This window comes from Felis catus, chromosome D3, assembly GCF_018350175.1.
Source record: "Felis catus isolate Fca126 chromosome D3, F.catus_Fca126_mat1.0, whole genome shotgun sequence".
Lineage (NCBI taxonomy): Eukaryota > Metazoa > Chordata > Mammalia > Carnivora > Felidae > Felis > Felis catus.
Window position 1 is genome coordinate 17455906 of NC_058379.1, and position 15360 is coordinate 17471265.

Here is a 15360-nt window from a genome sequence, read left to right on the forward strand (position 1 = left end):
TTACCCAGCCTGCTCCAGCCTCAACACTGAGGGGTGCTTTCCACATCCCTCCCCCCCGACTCCCCAAAACTGCTCTCCAGCCCTGGCCCCTCCCCAGAGAGGACCGGAACTTGACGGGATGGTGTGCATATGCGCTGAGCAATCCGACAGTTACACCCGCAGCAGTGGCCTCGTTCATTAAGACTCTTGTGCCTGCCTGGCCAACCGTGTCCTGGCTTCCCAGTTCAGTCAAGGGGGTCCTCTGCGCCTTCCCTTGCCTCACCGCCCCCCCCCCCCCAGAGGGTGGAAGCGTAGGCGGTGACATTTGTGCCCTTGTTCCCCGAAAGGTCCTCCGATTTACTTACAGAACAATCGAAAATGAACACCACTCGGGGCCAGGCTGAGAAGTCTGCAGGCGCCCAGGGCAGAGGGCCTGTCCTGAGCACAGACTTTGCTGGTCCAGCTGGAAAGGACCTGGGGCTGACCAAGCCCAGGGGTCCCCAGCCCCCACTGCATGTCAACATCCCTGGAGGAGTGTGGGGAAGTCCCAGTGCCCAGACTGCACCCGGACCATTGCTGTGGTGGATCCCAGGCATCGGTATTTTTTAAAGCGTCCAGGATACAGGCAGGACTGAGAACCACTGATTGTCTATTTATTAATGGGGAAACCGAGGCCCAGAGAGAGGCAGGGACCTGCCAAGGTCGTTAGGGCAGGAGTAGAATCCAGCTCTCTGGCTCCCATGTATCCCGATGTCCCCAGGGACAAGGGAGGGGACTCACTTGGGAGGCTCGCATGGGGCCAGGCACTTTGTATGCTTCATGGCATTCGACCCTTCTAATTCCCGGAAGAGGGAAGAAAGGCTTTTGTGGTCAAGGTGGCATTCCATTGCACAGGCGAGGAAACCATCCCAGGAAGGCTTATTCACCTCACCGGCCAAGGCCCCAGGGTTTGGTAGAGCGGGGGTTCAACCCCAGGCGTTAGCTACCAGGCTCTCTTACCTTGAGGGGTCTCTGACCTCCTGATGAGTTCACTGCTGCTTTCCTGGTTTAGCGCCTGGTCTCAGATTCAGACAGTTCCAGTTCCCAGGAGCCCCTGGGAGCTTGAAAACCAAAGGTAAGGGAGGTGTCAGGACAGGCTCAACCACGAGGCTGCAGGGGATGGGAGAGAAGAGATTCCAGCAAATGTTTCTCCTGTTGGGGGCCTGGGGCCCCAACCTGAGTCCAGGATGGGGGTGGGGGGGCTTCTCCACCACATCACCTCCCAGGCAGGCCTGACCCCCGTCTTAAGTGCTCTGAGAGCCTTCCCCCAAAGAACCATTTCTCTCTCGGCTTTAACACCTGGCCCTTGGAGGCACTTGAGACCCTTGCTTTTGGGGTCCCTGCACCAGCAATATCACTTGGGAACTGGTTAGAAAAACATTCTGCGGCCCCCACCGCAGACCTGCGGAGTCACATTCCGGGCGGGTGCCTGGCAAATCTGGGTCTTACCCATCCCTCCAGATGTTTGATACACATTGATGCCCCAACGTGAGAACCACTGCCTTCATAAAAACCTTGCGGCTCAGAGTGTGGCCTGTGGATCAGTGGTGTCCATCACCTGGAAGCTTCTAAAAAGCTTTTCTCAAAAAGCACATCTCAGCCCTCCCCCACCCCCTGCCAGGGTCCCTGAATGGGAGTCTGCATTTTAACAAGATTCTCTGGGAAGCTTCCTAGGCACTTGCAAGTTTGAGACCGCCTGGTTTAGAATGCCCTCCCCTAGCAGGTGACGGTCACCTCCCTAAGAGCAGAGCCCCCCTAGCTGCTGAGCACATCCGTCCCACCCTGCCTCTGCCCCCTTCCCCTTTAGAGCTGGGTCAAGGCCCTTGCAACCCTCCCCGCCCCCCCCCCCCATTTTTGGTTCCATAACGTTAATTTTACAATCTCCCTGGAGTGGGTCCAAAGCAAAGTTTTATGTGATATGATTACACAAGGTGAATCGTCCTGATCTGTCTAATGAAACAGACTGTGTTTGATGATTCCGTGGGGAATTAAGTGCAGTTAAGCTATTAATCAGGCCCCGGTTCTTCTCGACAAGAGGGAGCAAAGAGGGGCCCGAGGGGCCCTGCCAGGCTCACGTGTGGGACCGTTCCGGTGGAACCAGCACTGGTGACCAACGGACCGTGGCTTGGCTTGCCTTTATTACCCGCTTTGAAGGCAGCGATCAGTTACCGGGAATCCTGTGCTAATCGGGGCATCTGTCTTCACCTTTTATCCTTCTTTCTGATGAAGTGGGTTAGGAACAGCCAGGATGGCAATCTTTGGGGTAGGCACACAGCTGTTGCCGAGGCAGCTCGGGTGTTGCCCGGAAGCTCTGATGCGACAGGTGGGGCACCTGGGGCACCTCGGTGATGCCAGGGCACCAGCATCAAGGATGATCGTGACCGTAGCCAGCACTTACGGAGCACCTGCTGTATCCCAGGCCGGGTGCCAGGGTTTTTGCTGCGCTTACTCCATTCCCTCTGCCCAGCACGCCCAGGACGGAGGTCTTCGTGCAGTTGTTCTGCCGATGGGTAAACTGAGCCACCGGGAGACCGACCGAGCCCCTCAGCTACTCTAGGGAGGAAAGGGGTCGCGAATGCTGTCAGTCTGACTTCCAAGTTGTCCGTGAACAGACCCCGAGTCGTAGAACAACAGCCGAAGGTGAAGTGAGCCGTGGTAAACTAGGAGCTGATCCCGAAGGGTTTCCTAGGAGGGCAGGAGCCGGGCTCAGTCAGGGTTCAAATCCTGTCTTGGGTGATTACTGTGTGGCCTTGAGCCACTGGCTTCGTGTCTCTGAGCCTCCTTTTTCCTGTGTGTAAAATGGGCCCAAGTCTCACTCTCTGGGCTTCTTGGGAAAAGGGGAGGTGGCCGACACATAGTAGGTGCTCAGGCAACATACGGTCCCATCCCCCGGTGATCTCCAGTCAGCAAGGATGCCACGCTGTCTCCGCCCGCCTGCATTGAAGGCCAGGAGCCCTGTTTGCAGGACTCTGACCACCGTGCAGGCGGGTCCTTCCTTCTCCTCGACGACCACCGTGCAGCACCCCCTCCAGCAAATATTTGAGATGGTCAGAAGCGGCCAAGCCTGGAAATCCGATCTGCGTGTTACTAGGTGACTGAGTACCATCTCCGTCCACCTGGGCCTCTGCCATCAGAGCAGCAGGTGTCCTCAACCATCCGGGACGCCGTGAGGTGACTCAGGAGTGGAGAGATTCTTTAAAAGAAAAAAAAAAAAAAACAAAAAAAAACTATACACATGCTATATGTTCTTTTAATCACTCATACATCTGGTCTTAACCCATTACAACAGTGTGGGCCCAATTAGCCAGATATATTGTAAATAATTTATCGTCAGGATAAAATCTATCCTTGTCACCAAGATATAGATTTCCCAAGCAGCGGTGGTGTTCCAGGGGGGGCCACTGGGAGAGCCGGAGCCTCTCCACAGGTCTTGATGTGTTCTGCAAAGAAAGAGGAGCCCTTCATCACGTCACAGTTTGGCGGTTGGGAATTTCAATTTAGTTCAACACGCATTTATCGAGCCCCTGCTGGGTGTAAGGCAGTGGGGGTGAGGCTCCTGGTGCCTGGGAAGGATTAGGACCTGGGATCAGACAGGCCTGGTCTGAGGGTGCTGCCTGGGGCTGTGTGACCTCGGGCCAGTCACTTACCCTCTCTGAGCCTCAGTTTCCTCACTGGTGATACAAGTGAACAGTAGCCCTTTCCTTGCAGGGTAGTTTTTAGGATTAAATGAGATCATGGGCACCCATCACCCAGCAAAGGTTGAGGGTTTAGTTATTAGGAACCAGTTGGGCTCCCCCAACCCAGCTTGGAAAACTCAGCAGACTGTCATTCAATAAACAAATCCCTCTGGAGGGGGCAGGGCGGTGGTGCTTCTGTGAGCAGCAGAGGGTCTGGCTTCAGCGTTTCGGGGCGCCTGCCCCCTCTGATTGTCCTAGTGGGGGATTGGAATCCCTTTCTGCCTTCCCAGCATCCTCTGTGATCTCCTTCCACAGTTACCCAGATTCTTGTTCTGTCAGTTTCAGCAGCTCCAGGGCTGGCTGGTGTCTCTTTGAGGTCCGCTCTAGGGTTTCCCCAAGCCTTCACTCACATTCTCCCGTAGCCTGCCTTTCGAGTCAGACCATCCCCAAACACCTTCCCGATGCTGGTGACAATGCACCCTGCCATTTTCCCCTGGCAAGGTAATACACCACAAAACAAGACATAGTGTATGATGGTAAAAAGTAGAGAAACAACACGAAGGCAAAGATGACGATATAGAGCATCTGACTACAACTCTACCCCCAGCCCAGTCCATCAGAGACGACATACGCGGGGAGTTCAAAGGGGGCTGCGGAGCCCAGAGCCAGGAGAGCCGGGGAAGACGAGATCTCATCTCAGGATAATGACAGGAATAGTATTGAGTCAACATCTATTGAGCACTTCCTGGGCCCGGGGCCCCACGCTCAAAACCTCCTCTGCTTTAATCCACTGCTTGCGTATACAAAGGTCCTATTATCGTAGGACCTGGGAGTAGATAACCGTTACCAAAGAGGAGAATTGCTACTACACAGGGTAACTTGATGGTGAAAAGCCTAGACTTCGAAGCCAGACTGGCGTCCCATCCTGGCTCTACCGATGATTAGCTGTGTGTCCAACAGCACCTGACTTAACCTCTCTGTGCCTCTTTTTTTATTCCTGTTGAATGAAAACGAGCATACCTGTCGCACAGAATCGTGAGGAATAAGTGAAGGAGTAGCTCTATTCATACGCTTATTGTACGTGAATACAAATGCATACAGAAGGTACAGTAAATACACGTATTTATGGATAAGTCTGTGCCGGGCCTACAGTGAGCACCAAACGAGTGGTGGTGTTATCCGCAAAGACAAGGTGAAGAGCCTTGCAGGCGGAAGCGGCGGCAGGGAGGGGGCAGGAATCAGGCCAGTTTGGGGATCCCAAGGACTGGGTAAGGGTGTCGCTGTCAGTCACCGCGTCCGCTGCCACCTGACCCTTGCCCCCAGAGCCCCTCCCTCCCTCTGACCCGGCCCTGCCTCCTCTCTCCAGAGTGGCCGGAGTTTGTGCGGAACTACGCCCCGTGGTGGGCCACTCACACGCTGGACTGGCTCAAGTTCGGCAAGAAGGTGCTGGTGGTGCACTTCGAGGACCTGAAGCGGGACCTGTTCGTCCAGCTGGGCCGCATGGTCAGCCTGCTGGGCGTGGCCGTCAGGGAGGACCGGCTGCTGTGCGTGGAGAGTCAGAAGGACGGCAACTTCAAGCGCTCGGGGCTCCGGAAGCTCGAGTACGACCCCTACACGGCCGACATGCAGAAGGTCATCTCTGCCTACATCAAGATGGTGGACGCGGCCCTGAAGGGGAGGAACCTCACCGGCGTTCCCGACGACTACTACCCCAGATGATGCATCAGGCGGGGAAGGGGCCGGGAGGCCCGCCCGAGGGGGGGGGGGGTCTCGAGACTCCTGGGGACGCCCCCCACCCCCACCCCCACCCATCTGTCCTCTCTCTCTGGCTTGGGGACAATCCCCTTGGCCGCCGTCGGCCTTCAGTGACTTCGCCGCATGACCAAGGAGGCTCGAGGGAAGAGACTGGGCGCTCCCCACCCTTGGAGGCGCAGGGGGCCCCTGGTTTGGAGACGTTCTAGCCACGTGGACCCTTTTCTGTCTCCTCTGCCCCTGCCCCCCCCCCCCCGCCACTCTGGGGAGGGAGGGCTCACGGTGGCCCCAGGACATGGGTGTCCCACTGCAGATGTCAAGGACCTCGATGCCAGGGTGGAAGGGACTGTAGCAGGAGGAAGTGGCCCCAGACTCTCTTCCCTTCTGGGCTGAACATTCACGGCCTCCCCCCACCTTCTCCCCTCCACCCCCGGAATCACAGGCACCAACACTTATCCGGGCCGCTTCTGTTTGAAGAAGGGTCTCAGACAGCCCGGGTGGGGTGCGGAGGCCATGATGCTCACAGGACGTTAACGGGCACCACCGCGTGGGGCCGCTGTTGTCATGAGCCCACCTCTCGCCACAGTGCTCCTGAGAAGCCATCGGGTTGGTTGGCCACCTCTAGGGCCGGAATTCTGCCCTTTTCTTCCCCTGCTGTAGCCAGAAGGTGACCTTGGGATCTTTGATCTCCCTTCCGGGGGTTCTCAGGCGCCAATAGTCACCCCACCAGGATGGCCACATGCAGAATCTTGAGTAACACAGCTCTCTGTTGTGGCGCCCAACACATTGATCCTACACTGCCCTCTGACCCCTACCAGTGGGTCCTTTGCTATCCGGATGAGAGAGCAAAGTGCTCCAAATCAGGTGGGACCATGACCCTACTACCTTCTCAGACCATTGACCTCCCCTTGGTCATAGTCCAGTGGGGCTGGCCTCCCTCAGAATGGGAATGGTTCGTCATTTCCATACAAGCACTGCCCCCTTGGTGGTTAAGACCTCAAACCAAAGGATTCTCAAGGACCTGGGTTGCTAATTATCTGTCTTTGAAAGCATCGATTCAGGACCCATCTTTCCCCCGCCTCGGATACCAGTGGCTTCACATCCAGCCCATACCCGTGCACCTGTCTCATTCCCTACCACGTAGATGCAAAAGCCATAGGTCACAGATCTTTGCTATTCTGTCTGGAGCAGCCCCCTCAGTCAGCCCCTTCGAAGGCTCGGGACAGGTAAAAATGCTCGTTCCCAAATACTCAAGAGACTAGGGAGAAGGAGCGTGTAAAGAGATATATTTTTTTAAGAGGAATAGAACTAATACGTTCTGCCCCTTGGCACTTGGCCACTCGAAGAGAAGGGCTTAGGGATCGAGCCTGTGTTTCTCTTCCCTGATTCCCTCAGCTGTGGGATTCGGGCCACCGCAGGGCCCAGCCAGGGGGCCCTGAATGTATTTTATACCATGTTTCTTCCCCCACCCCCCACCCAGGCTAATTTCTAGTCTTTTGAGAAGCAGTCGAGGGCGTGGCCTCCCCTCCCACTTAGAGATCAGCGCTCTCTGGGGTGACTCTTGGTCCAAGACCTGGGCCAGCTCTGCTGGTGGCCACTCAGGCCACAAGCCTCAGTCCGAAGATTCCTCAGGTCAACACCATCATTAAAAAGCGAGTTTTGTTGAGTATTCTACTTTGTCATGGAGTATTGTGTAAGGCGATTTCACAAATGGGCGTGTGTGTGTGTGTGTGTGTGTGTGTGTGAGAGAGAGAGAGAGAGAAAGAGAGGGAGGGAGGGAGGGAGGTGTGGTATAAGTGTCCACGGAGTCTTGACCCAAGTCACCGACAGCACTCCACCTGGGTCACAGGCTAAACCCTGGCCCGCCTCCAAAATGGATCCTGATGGTATTTCCAGACTGAGCCTGAATCTGCCCACTGCTTTGACTGTGGCCACAGACGGAGCCCCAGACCTAGTCCTGGATGGGGCTTTTACTTGGTCACTCTGGGCCCTGACCTTGAACGCTGTCTGGGCCCTCATCTGACCTCAGACAGAGCCTTGACTCTGGTCCCAAGCTGAGCCCTGAAGCCCTATGCCGATCTCCTTTCCCCTTTCTATGATCTGTTCCTCCCTGGCCAGAAGGGAGGGAAGCCATGGAACCTGCAGCCCCACGCTTTCCTGGACTCTCCTCCTCAGATCTCACAGACTCTCTGCCATAATCTCCCACCACAGATCACTGCAGGGCAGGGGGCAAGGGGTTTCCCACCCCTTTAGGCCGGGGCAGGATGGCCAGTTAGGCAACCTCCTCTCTGGCCAATTTCTGCCCATTTGTATCACACTTCAGCAATCCTCTCGAATCAAATCTGTAGGTCAGACCCAGAAGGAACCAAGGCAACATTCATTCATTCCCTCGTTTCTTCAACAAATATTTTACTGGGCATCTACTGTGGGCCAGGCACTCCTCTAGCTTCTAGAGGCTTAAAAAGGGACAGAAAAATCCTGGTCCCCGCAGCAGATACTTGTAAGTAATCGGAGAGCTTTTAAGGAGGGGGATGGGGCGGGGGCAGAGAAGGAAAGTCCCTAGGTGGCTTGTGACTGACCCCAGGAGGGTATTCTCAACCCCGGTGGACTGGGGCATTGCGCGCTGATGCCCAGTCACTAGCCAGAACCGGCCCACGTCCCACAGAGGTGATGGCAGAAACTGGCCAGTCAGGGCCTTCCCCCAAAAAGTCCCTCTGCACATCCAGAGTGACGGCACCAGCGCATCGGAGGAAGGAAAGCTGGGGGTTCCAGTGGATGCCCAGCGCAGTGGGCATGCCCAGCCCGGAAGCCAGGACCCCTGGCTCATCCTGCTGTCACCTCTAGAGACCAGGCAGCACCCGGCATCTGCTGACGGCTGGGATTTCCCGAATTTTCCAGTACCCCAGGAGGTGGCTGCAAACGTGTTTCTGGGGCACAATGTGGGAGGGGGAGAAGGATGGGGAGGCCGAGGGGATGCTGGGGGGCAGGGCCCACGGGGAGGCCCAGACCCCTTCGCTCTCGCATCGATTTCCTTCTGGCTATTTGTCTTTACATGCCCTCCGGCGCTCTTTGCGCTGTTATTTCCTCCAGCTGCTCAGGAAACTTCTTTTGTCTTGCCCTCACCGCCCTTCCCCTCCCCTCCCCTCCCCTCCCTTCTCCTCCCCTCCCCTCCCCTCGCCTCCGCCTCCGTTTCGTCCGGAGCGCTTTCTTGATTTCTGCTCTGGGCAAGCATCTCTCCAGCTCTCGATCTCTCTCTCTCTGCCTGTCTCTTGCTCACCACCCCCCACCCCTGCTGTCCTCTCCTGCCGCCTCCTCATCTTCCCGGGGAGAGAGGGGGCCACGCTGCTGGAGGCAGACACAGCGAGGCAACGTGCTACCCAGGCCGGTAACCAAGGAAGTGGTTTCCTTAGCAACAGAACTGCAGGCCTGGGTTCCACGGGGTGTCCCTTAGCTGTTACAGTAAGTACGGGGTGGGGGTGGGGCGCGGCAAGCCGGGAGAGGGGGGCGGGGCAAAGACCCCCGCTGGAGCGATCCTCTTGAGACGGGACTGTGGTCCAGACCCGCTCAATGTCTGTCACTTTGGGGATACTCAAAAATAGCGGTGGAGGGCTGGGGAGGGGTGCAGAGAGAGGCACACGGAGGAATCCGCAGGACTTGGTGACAGACTGGAAGTGGGGAGAGGCAGCAGCCAAGAAGGCAAAGGGGCCGCCAGGGTTCTGCCGGGGCAGGTCCCGGGTGGAGGTCGGTGACAGACGGAGAACATGGGGCGGAGGAGCAGGTGCGGGAGGGAGAAAAGAAGGCAAGCTGACGTAGCCCCTCGTCCCCAAGCAAGTTGGGTGAGACCGGGGAGGGAAGGTGGGGACAGGCATAGAAATAACTCCCGAATTTCTCCCTGTAAATTGGTGACGAGGAACACCAGAGAAAAGGCGTGGCCCCGAGGGCGAGAGGCTCAGAGAAGGTCAGTCATTTGCTCGGGTGACACAAAAATGGGGGGCAACGCTGGGATTTGCACCTGGGAATGATCCAGAGACCGTCCAGAAGGTGGAAGACGGAGAGGGGGAGACTAGGGAGAGGCAGAGAAAGAGGCACAAAGAGAGAAACAGAGGAGCGGAGATTTAAATCATTGATTTGCCACTTTCCCCCACCAGGAGAACAAAAATATGTTCAATTTTTGAGAACTGAGGAAGTGGCGGGTGTAGACACTGGTGCCCAGCGGTGCAGTCGTGGTCGCAGCTATAAATACCTGTCCCCAAAGAAAACACCTGTCAAGATGCATTCACTTCCTGGGAGAGAAATTGTGTCCCCGGTCCAGGTTGATATTTCAGTGACTCGGGGGGTGGGGGGTGACGAGGGCGAAGGGCAGATAGTTGATCAACGGAACACGGAAACCTCGCTCGGCTTTTCCCCAAATGCAATAAAACGGGCAGGCGAGGAGAGCCATAAATCTGGATGATAATATCCGTCCCCGCAAAAGCAACATGTTTATTTATCATGTTCGCACGTTTACTATTTCCCTTCAAATTTATAGTCGGCAGTCTGCTGCCGTGCAGGGGGAGAAACGTGGAAATGAGGACGGCAGAACGTCGGGGAGGAAGAAATGATAAAATATTTATCCCCCCACTCCACCCCCCCCACGCCCCGGCTGCCTTAAATCCAATTTCAAACAAAGGTGGGGATGTATCCGAGCAGGGCCGAGCGTCTCTACCTCAGGCCTCTGACGGCTAATTGAAACGAACAGTCGTTATAGAATGGAACGTGGTGTGACAAAATGATTTCGGGGGTCTTCTGGAGTCACGTGCTAAATAATTATGGGGAACGAACAGTCGGCCAGAAGCGAGAGAGAAGGTCCATCTTGGTGGGGACCACACTTGGGGGTGTTCTAAACAGGGAGGGGGAGGCGGCAATTCCGAGACCAATTTCTCTTCTGTGACCCAAGTTAGCGCCCAGTTACCTGGGCTTCCAAAACTCGGAATGCCCAGGCCTGAGGTCAGACTTTCAGAGTCAGATTTCCCCCAAGGACGGAGCCCAGGAGTGGGTGGGAGGGACCCTCTGTGCTTGCCGAGAGGCAAAGGGGTGTCTACACCTGCCAGCCTGGGCAGTCACTGCAGCAGAAAGTGCACCGTGGTTGGTATCATCCGTGCATCCTGGCTCTTTGGCATTATGATCTCTGTACCCACCGGAGCTAGCTCAGCGCCTGGCACATAGTAAGTGTGACGGAACTGTGTGTGGACTGTTCTCAGGGAGTTAAGGAATACTCAAGGCTGATGCTTTGGGACTCAGAGAAGAGCCACAAATCAGCGGCCAAAGCAGACCTGAGTTATTACTCCCTTAGCTGCGCTGGATTCTATCTGCAGCAATACTGAATTAATTACTGACCCCCTGCTTGAGTCCCCAAAGCCAGTGGCGTGGCATAGCCCACTCCTACGGACCCTTGAGAGTCAACTGTGCACATCTCTTCTCATATTCACACTCCGTGATGTCGCACTGGGAGCTTGAAACTGGCTGTGGTGACAATATTTACACCATGGATATTGGCAAATGCTCCAAATCAAGCAGGGTTGTCTTTTTTTTTTTTTTTTTTTTTTTTTTGGTGGCATGGGGGGTGGGGGGGGGTGGCCCCAAGCACACAGGTGCACTGTCCTCCTGCTTCTTTTCTGTGCCTTTATTCCTACCGTCCCCTCTTCCTGGAAAGGCTTTATCTGGCTAACATCTTTGCCTCCTTAAGATCTGGCTCAGGCTCTTCCTCTTCCAGGCAGCCTCCCCTGACTACAAAGACCAAATTCAGCTCCTCCTCTAACCCCCTGGATCACAGCATTGGACGTGGCCATTGTTATCACTTCAGTAATTTAGGATCTCCCTCCCCCCCCCCCCCCACCCCGTCTCTCTCTCACCAGGGTATGAACTCTATTCGGACAGAAACCATGCCTTCACCTCCGAACAAAGACTAGATAATGAACAAACATTTAGCCAATGGAAGAATGAATTGTTCAATCACATTTAACACTATCTACCAACCTCAGCTCTCACAAACTTTGCAGTGAATGGATAGAAGGATCCAGCTGCCTGGACAATGGCTGATAAGAAACGGAAATGAAAACTACTCACAGCGACGAGAAGAGCTAATGTTTATGGAGAACTAGTTATATTCTGGAGTACTAGTTATAGATATACTGTGCTAGAAGCTTCCCACGTATAACGTCCCTGAGTCATGACCAGGACCCTGGGAGGCAGAGACTCAGTCTCCCCCTTTCGCAATCAGGGAACTGAGGGTCAGGGAAGGTAAGTAGTTTGCCCAAGGTCGCACAGCTGGGAAGTGACAGAACTGGACTTTGACATCAGGCGGTCGAGCTGCAGCGTCTCTATATTTAATCACTACCCTGCCTCCCAGGGGGAGAAATGAGCCCCAAGCCAAGAAGGAAGGGGCAGGTCTGGCAAGACAATAGGGAGAAGACAGGCCGAAGCGCAGGAGATGAGAGAGGAAAAGAGACCCTGTGAAGGCTTGGCCTTTCGGGGGTGAGGTCCCCGGGGAGGGGGGGGGGGGCTCAAGGAAACGAGGCTGCCCCTGGGGAAGCAGGCAGGGAGCTGGTGTGCCAGACGGCTCTGCGTTCTAAGCAGCAAGGCTGATTTATAGATCCCCATGGCAACAGCTAGGCAATAATCTCTTACTCCACAGCTCAGTGATTCTCTAGAAATTCTTTCCTCCTCCCTTCACTGCCACTCTCCCCAGCCCCCAGAGGCAAGGTGACAGCTTCTTCCCCAGGAGGAATGGAGAAAGGATGAACCAAGATGCCTTTTTTTTTTTTTTTTTTTTTTTTGGACAATGGAGCAGGGACACTGGGGTAGGGGGCAGAAGCAAAGAGAAAGAGGGGCTGAAAACCCCAAAGGCCCAGTCATCCGACTGGAGAGGGACTGCCGAAGGCAGTTCTCAGGCCACCTTGAAAATACCATGAAAATATGAATGGCCTCCCTGGCAAGACGTGAGCATGCACGTGTACCCACGCACACAGAGTTCTGTGTGTACTTTCGGGGAGCGTGTAAACCCCTTGGGACCTGAAGTAGGAAATGAAAAAAATCATCTAATCTAGTGGTTTCCAAATGAGGGCAACGGGATCCTAGCTTTAATCAAAACCGAACGTGATGCCTCCAACAGTGGGGTTCTCAGCAGGGGCGATCTTGCACCCCAGGGGGTATTCAACAATGAGTGGGGATAATTTTGGCTGTCGCAGTGCGGGGAGGGAGAGGTGCTACTGGCATCCACTGGGTAGAGTTCAGGAGTGCTGTGCCACACCCCACAACGCACAGAACGGCTCCCGCCACGACACAGAAGGACCTGACCGAAAACGTTACAGTGCCAAGGTTGACAGTCTCTGGGGTAATGTCTAAAAAGGGTAGGGGTGCCTGGGTGGCTCAGTCGGTTAAGTGTCTGACTTCGGCTCAGGTCACGATCTCGTGGTCCGTGGGTTTAAGCCCTGTCAGCTCAGAGCCTGGAGCCTGCCTCGGATCCTGTGTCTCCCTCTCTTTCTGCCCCTCCCCCACTCATGCGTGCTCGCGCTCTCTCTCTCTCTCTCTCTCTCTCTCTCAATCTCTCTGTCTCGCTCTCTCTCAAAAATAAACATTAAAAAATACTTTAAAGGGGAGCTATTCATTCATTCAGTGGACTGGGTGAGGTGTGGGATACAGAGCTCCTCTGACATCCAACCTGACTCACGTTGGGACTCAGCTGTGTGACCTGAGGCCAGCTGCTTCACATCCTGGGTTTTCATGTCTTCATCTCTAAAATGGAGATCATGAAATAGAACTACAGGGCTTGCTGTCCTGGGCACAGGACCATCTCTACAGGGGAAGGAAAGAACAAGGGTATTATTCTCTTTATTAGCATGACTGTTATTAATGGTGTTGGGGAAGATCTCACAAATGAGGGAGTCGATTTGTTGTGTGTGTGTTTTTTTTTAATTTATTTGAGAGAGAGAGACAGAGAGAATATGCAGGGGAGGGGCAGCAAGAGAAGGAGAGAGAGACTCCCAAGCAGGCTCCACACCGTCAGTGCAGAGCCCGATGAAAGGCTCCATCTCATGAACGGTGAGGTCATGATCTGCGCCGAGATCAAGAGTTGGGTGCTCAACCGACTGACTCCCCCAGGTGCCCCCGAGGGATTCAATTTCTAGTAAGTAGGAGAAGCATCTCTCACTGGCTAACCTGAGGGACCAGAGACTGCTAGGGACAGAATGTGTCCTCCCAAAAGGTATACTCCGAATCTCCAGTGTGATGGTATTAGGATGGGCAGCCTTTAGAGGCAATTAGGATTAGATTAGGTCATGATGGGATTAATACCCTTATAAACGGAGAAAAAGACACTAAGTGACTCAACCTCCCTCCCTCTCTCCACGAAGGGAGGACCCAGCAAGAAAGCAGGAAGCGGGTCCTTTCCGGTCTCCGGAACCATGAGAAACCCATGTCTGTTGTTTAAGCCTCTCAGTCTGTGACGTTCTGTTATAGCGGCCTCAATGGACACGATTGGGGTCTTGTCGCGTGGAGGGGTCTTGTCGCACTGGAAACTTAGCACAACAGTGTGCTCATGGGACGGTTTCCCCCTGGGTAGCTTGGAAGCTAGCCCCAAAGTGTAGGAACTTCTCCCATCAGTGTGAAGCAAGACACTGGTCATAAGGATTGTCTTGAAGAAGACAGACAACCCCCTTGTGGGCATGTCTGGTCTGGCAGTCTGTGTTAAACTCCACCTTGTAATTACATACCTACCCCTCCTACATTCACCAATCAGAATCCCAACATCCATCTCCAGAATGCTTCCTGATCCAAGAAATCTATGGGGCCTGCCTTTGCGTGGGGTCTCCTGAAAGCAGAAGCTGGGGTGAGGCTTTGCGTGCAGGTCCTTTCATCAAGGGGCGACCCCGGGGAGCAGAGAAAACAAGACAAGAAGAAGAAAAGGCCAATGTTACATGTTATGTGTATTATGTGTCTTGGCTGAGGGCCATGGGGGGAAGGGAAGGGGCCATTTCACCAGGACCTCCTGAGAAGTCTACAGAACGCCTCCCAGGCCCATCTGCCCATCAGCTCTCCACCTTCACTGGTCAAGGGTTTTCAGCGGGGCTTCAGACTCCCTTGTGGGGGGCCACACAAGATGCAGCAGGAGTTCATGGCACTCGAGAGGCCTAGGACCAAAAGCAAGTTGTGTAGCACGCACTTGAGGCCAGGCAGGAAAGAGGATGTGAATAGGGGCCTTCACAGAACTGTCCACACCAGACGCAACTGATTGGAAGTGAGCACAGACGGAAGTGAGCACAGACGGAAGTGAGCAAACAAGTGTGCTTCACCATGGACATACAATTCCCTAGCTGGGTTCACATCTCACCTCCGCCAATGAAGAAACCGTCCTGGTTTTCCCTTCTATAAGGTAGAAGTCATGGTGCCTATCTCACCGAGCCTCTGGGGGGATGGGATGAGCTTATGTTTTTTTAAAGCACACAGTAGGTGCTCAGCAAAGCGGAGCGGTCGCCCTTCTGCCTGAGCGGCAGCCCTGACCTGAAAGTGGCTTTTCCCGCCTCTGCGATCTGCCTCACTTTCGTGAGCCTGGCTGACGTGATTTCTGCCGTAGAATGAATTCCTAGGAAGTGAAATTGGGTCACCCGGAGGGACTCTGAGACAAAGGGTGGAGGACAGGTTGGCAGGGGAGGGAGGGAGTTACCAAGAGGCTCTTTGGCGGTTAATGTCACAATAATGATCTTCCCGGAGGAGCTCATTTGACCCACCCCCAGCCCCTACCTGTGGGCTCGCTTCCTAGCAGGTTCCAGGGGACACTGGCTCAGCTAGACTGGGCAAAAATCTTCCTTTCTCCACTCTCCCAAGGAGAAAAACCACACGAGTAACCGCAAGTGAGTTGTACGCATGCAGTCAATCC

The 15360-nt window shown here is 54.8% G+C and overlaps 1 protein-coding gene and 1 long non-coding RNA gene across 12 annotated transcripts in view; one reads left to right on the plus strand and one right to left on the minus strand.

The window, feature by feature from the left end:
* WSCD2 (WSC domain containing 2) overlaps positions 1-7116 on the plus strand; it is a 116682-nt gene extending 109566 nt beyond the window's left edge. For 9 of the 11 annotated variants that reach the window (XM_019814635.3, XM_045041181.1, XM_003994869.6 and 6 more), the window contains one exon: positions 5062-7116. In XM_019814635.3, the coding sequence (XP_019670194.1) occupies positions 5062-5414 (353 nt within the window). In that variant the 3' untranslated portion in view covers positions 5415-7116. Of the gene's footprint in view, positions 1-326; positions 1899-4302; positions 4782-5061 lie in introns of those variants that run through there. The other 2 variants (XM_045041186.1, XM_045041187.1) reach the window with 2 other exon arrangements.
* LOC123381110 overlaps positions 1910-15360 on the minus strand; it is a 29709-nt gene continuing 16258 nt past the window's right edge. Inside the window, exon 2 of the long non-coding RNA XR_006587631.1 lies at positions 1910-3211. This is a non-coding gene — a long non-coding RNA (uncharacterized LOC123381110). The remainder of the gene's footprint in view (positions 3212-15360) is intronic.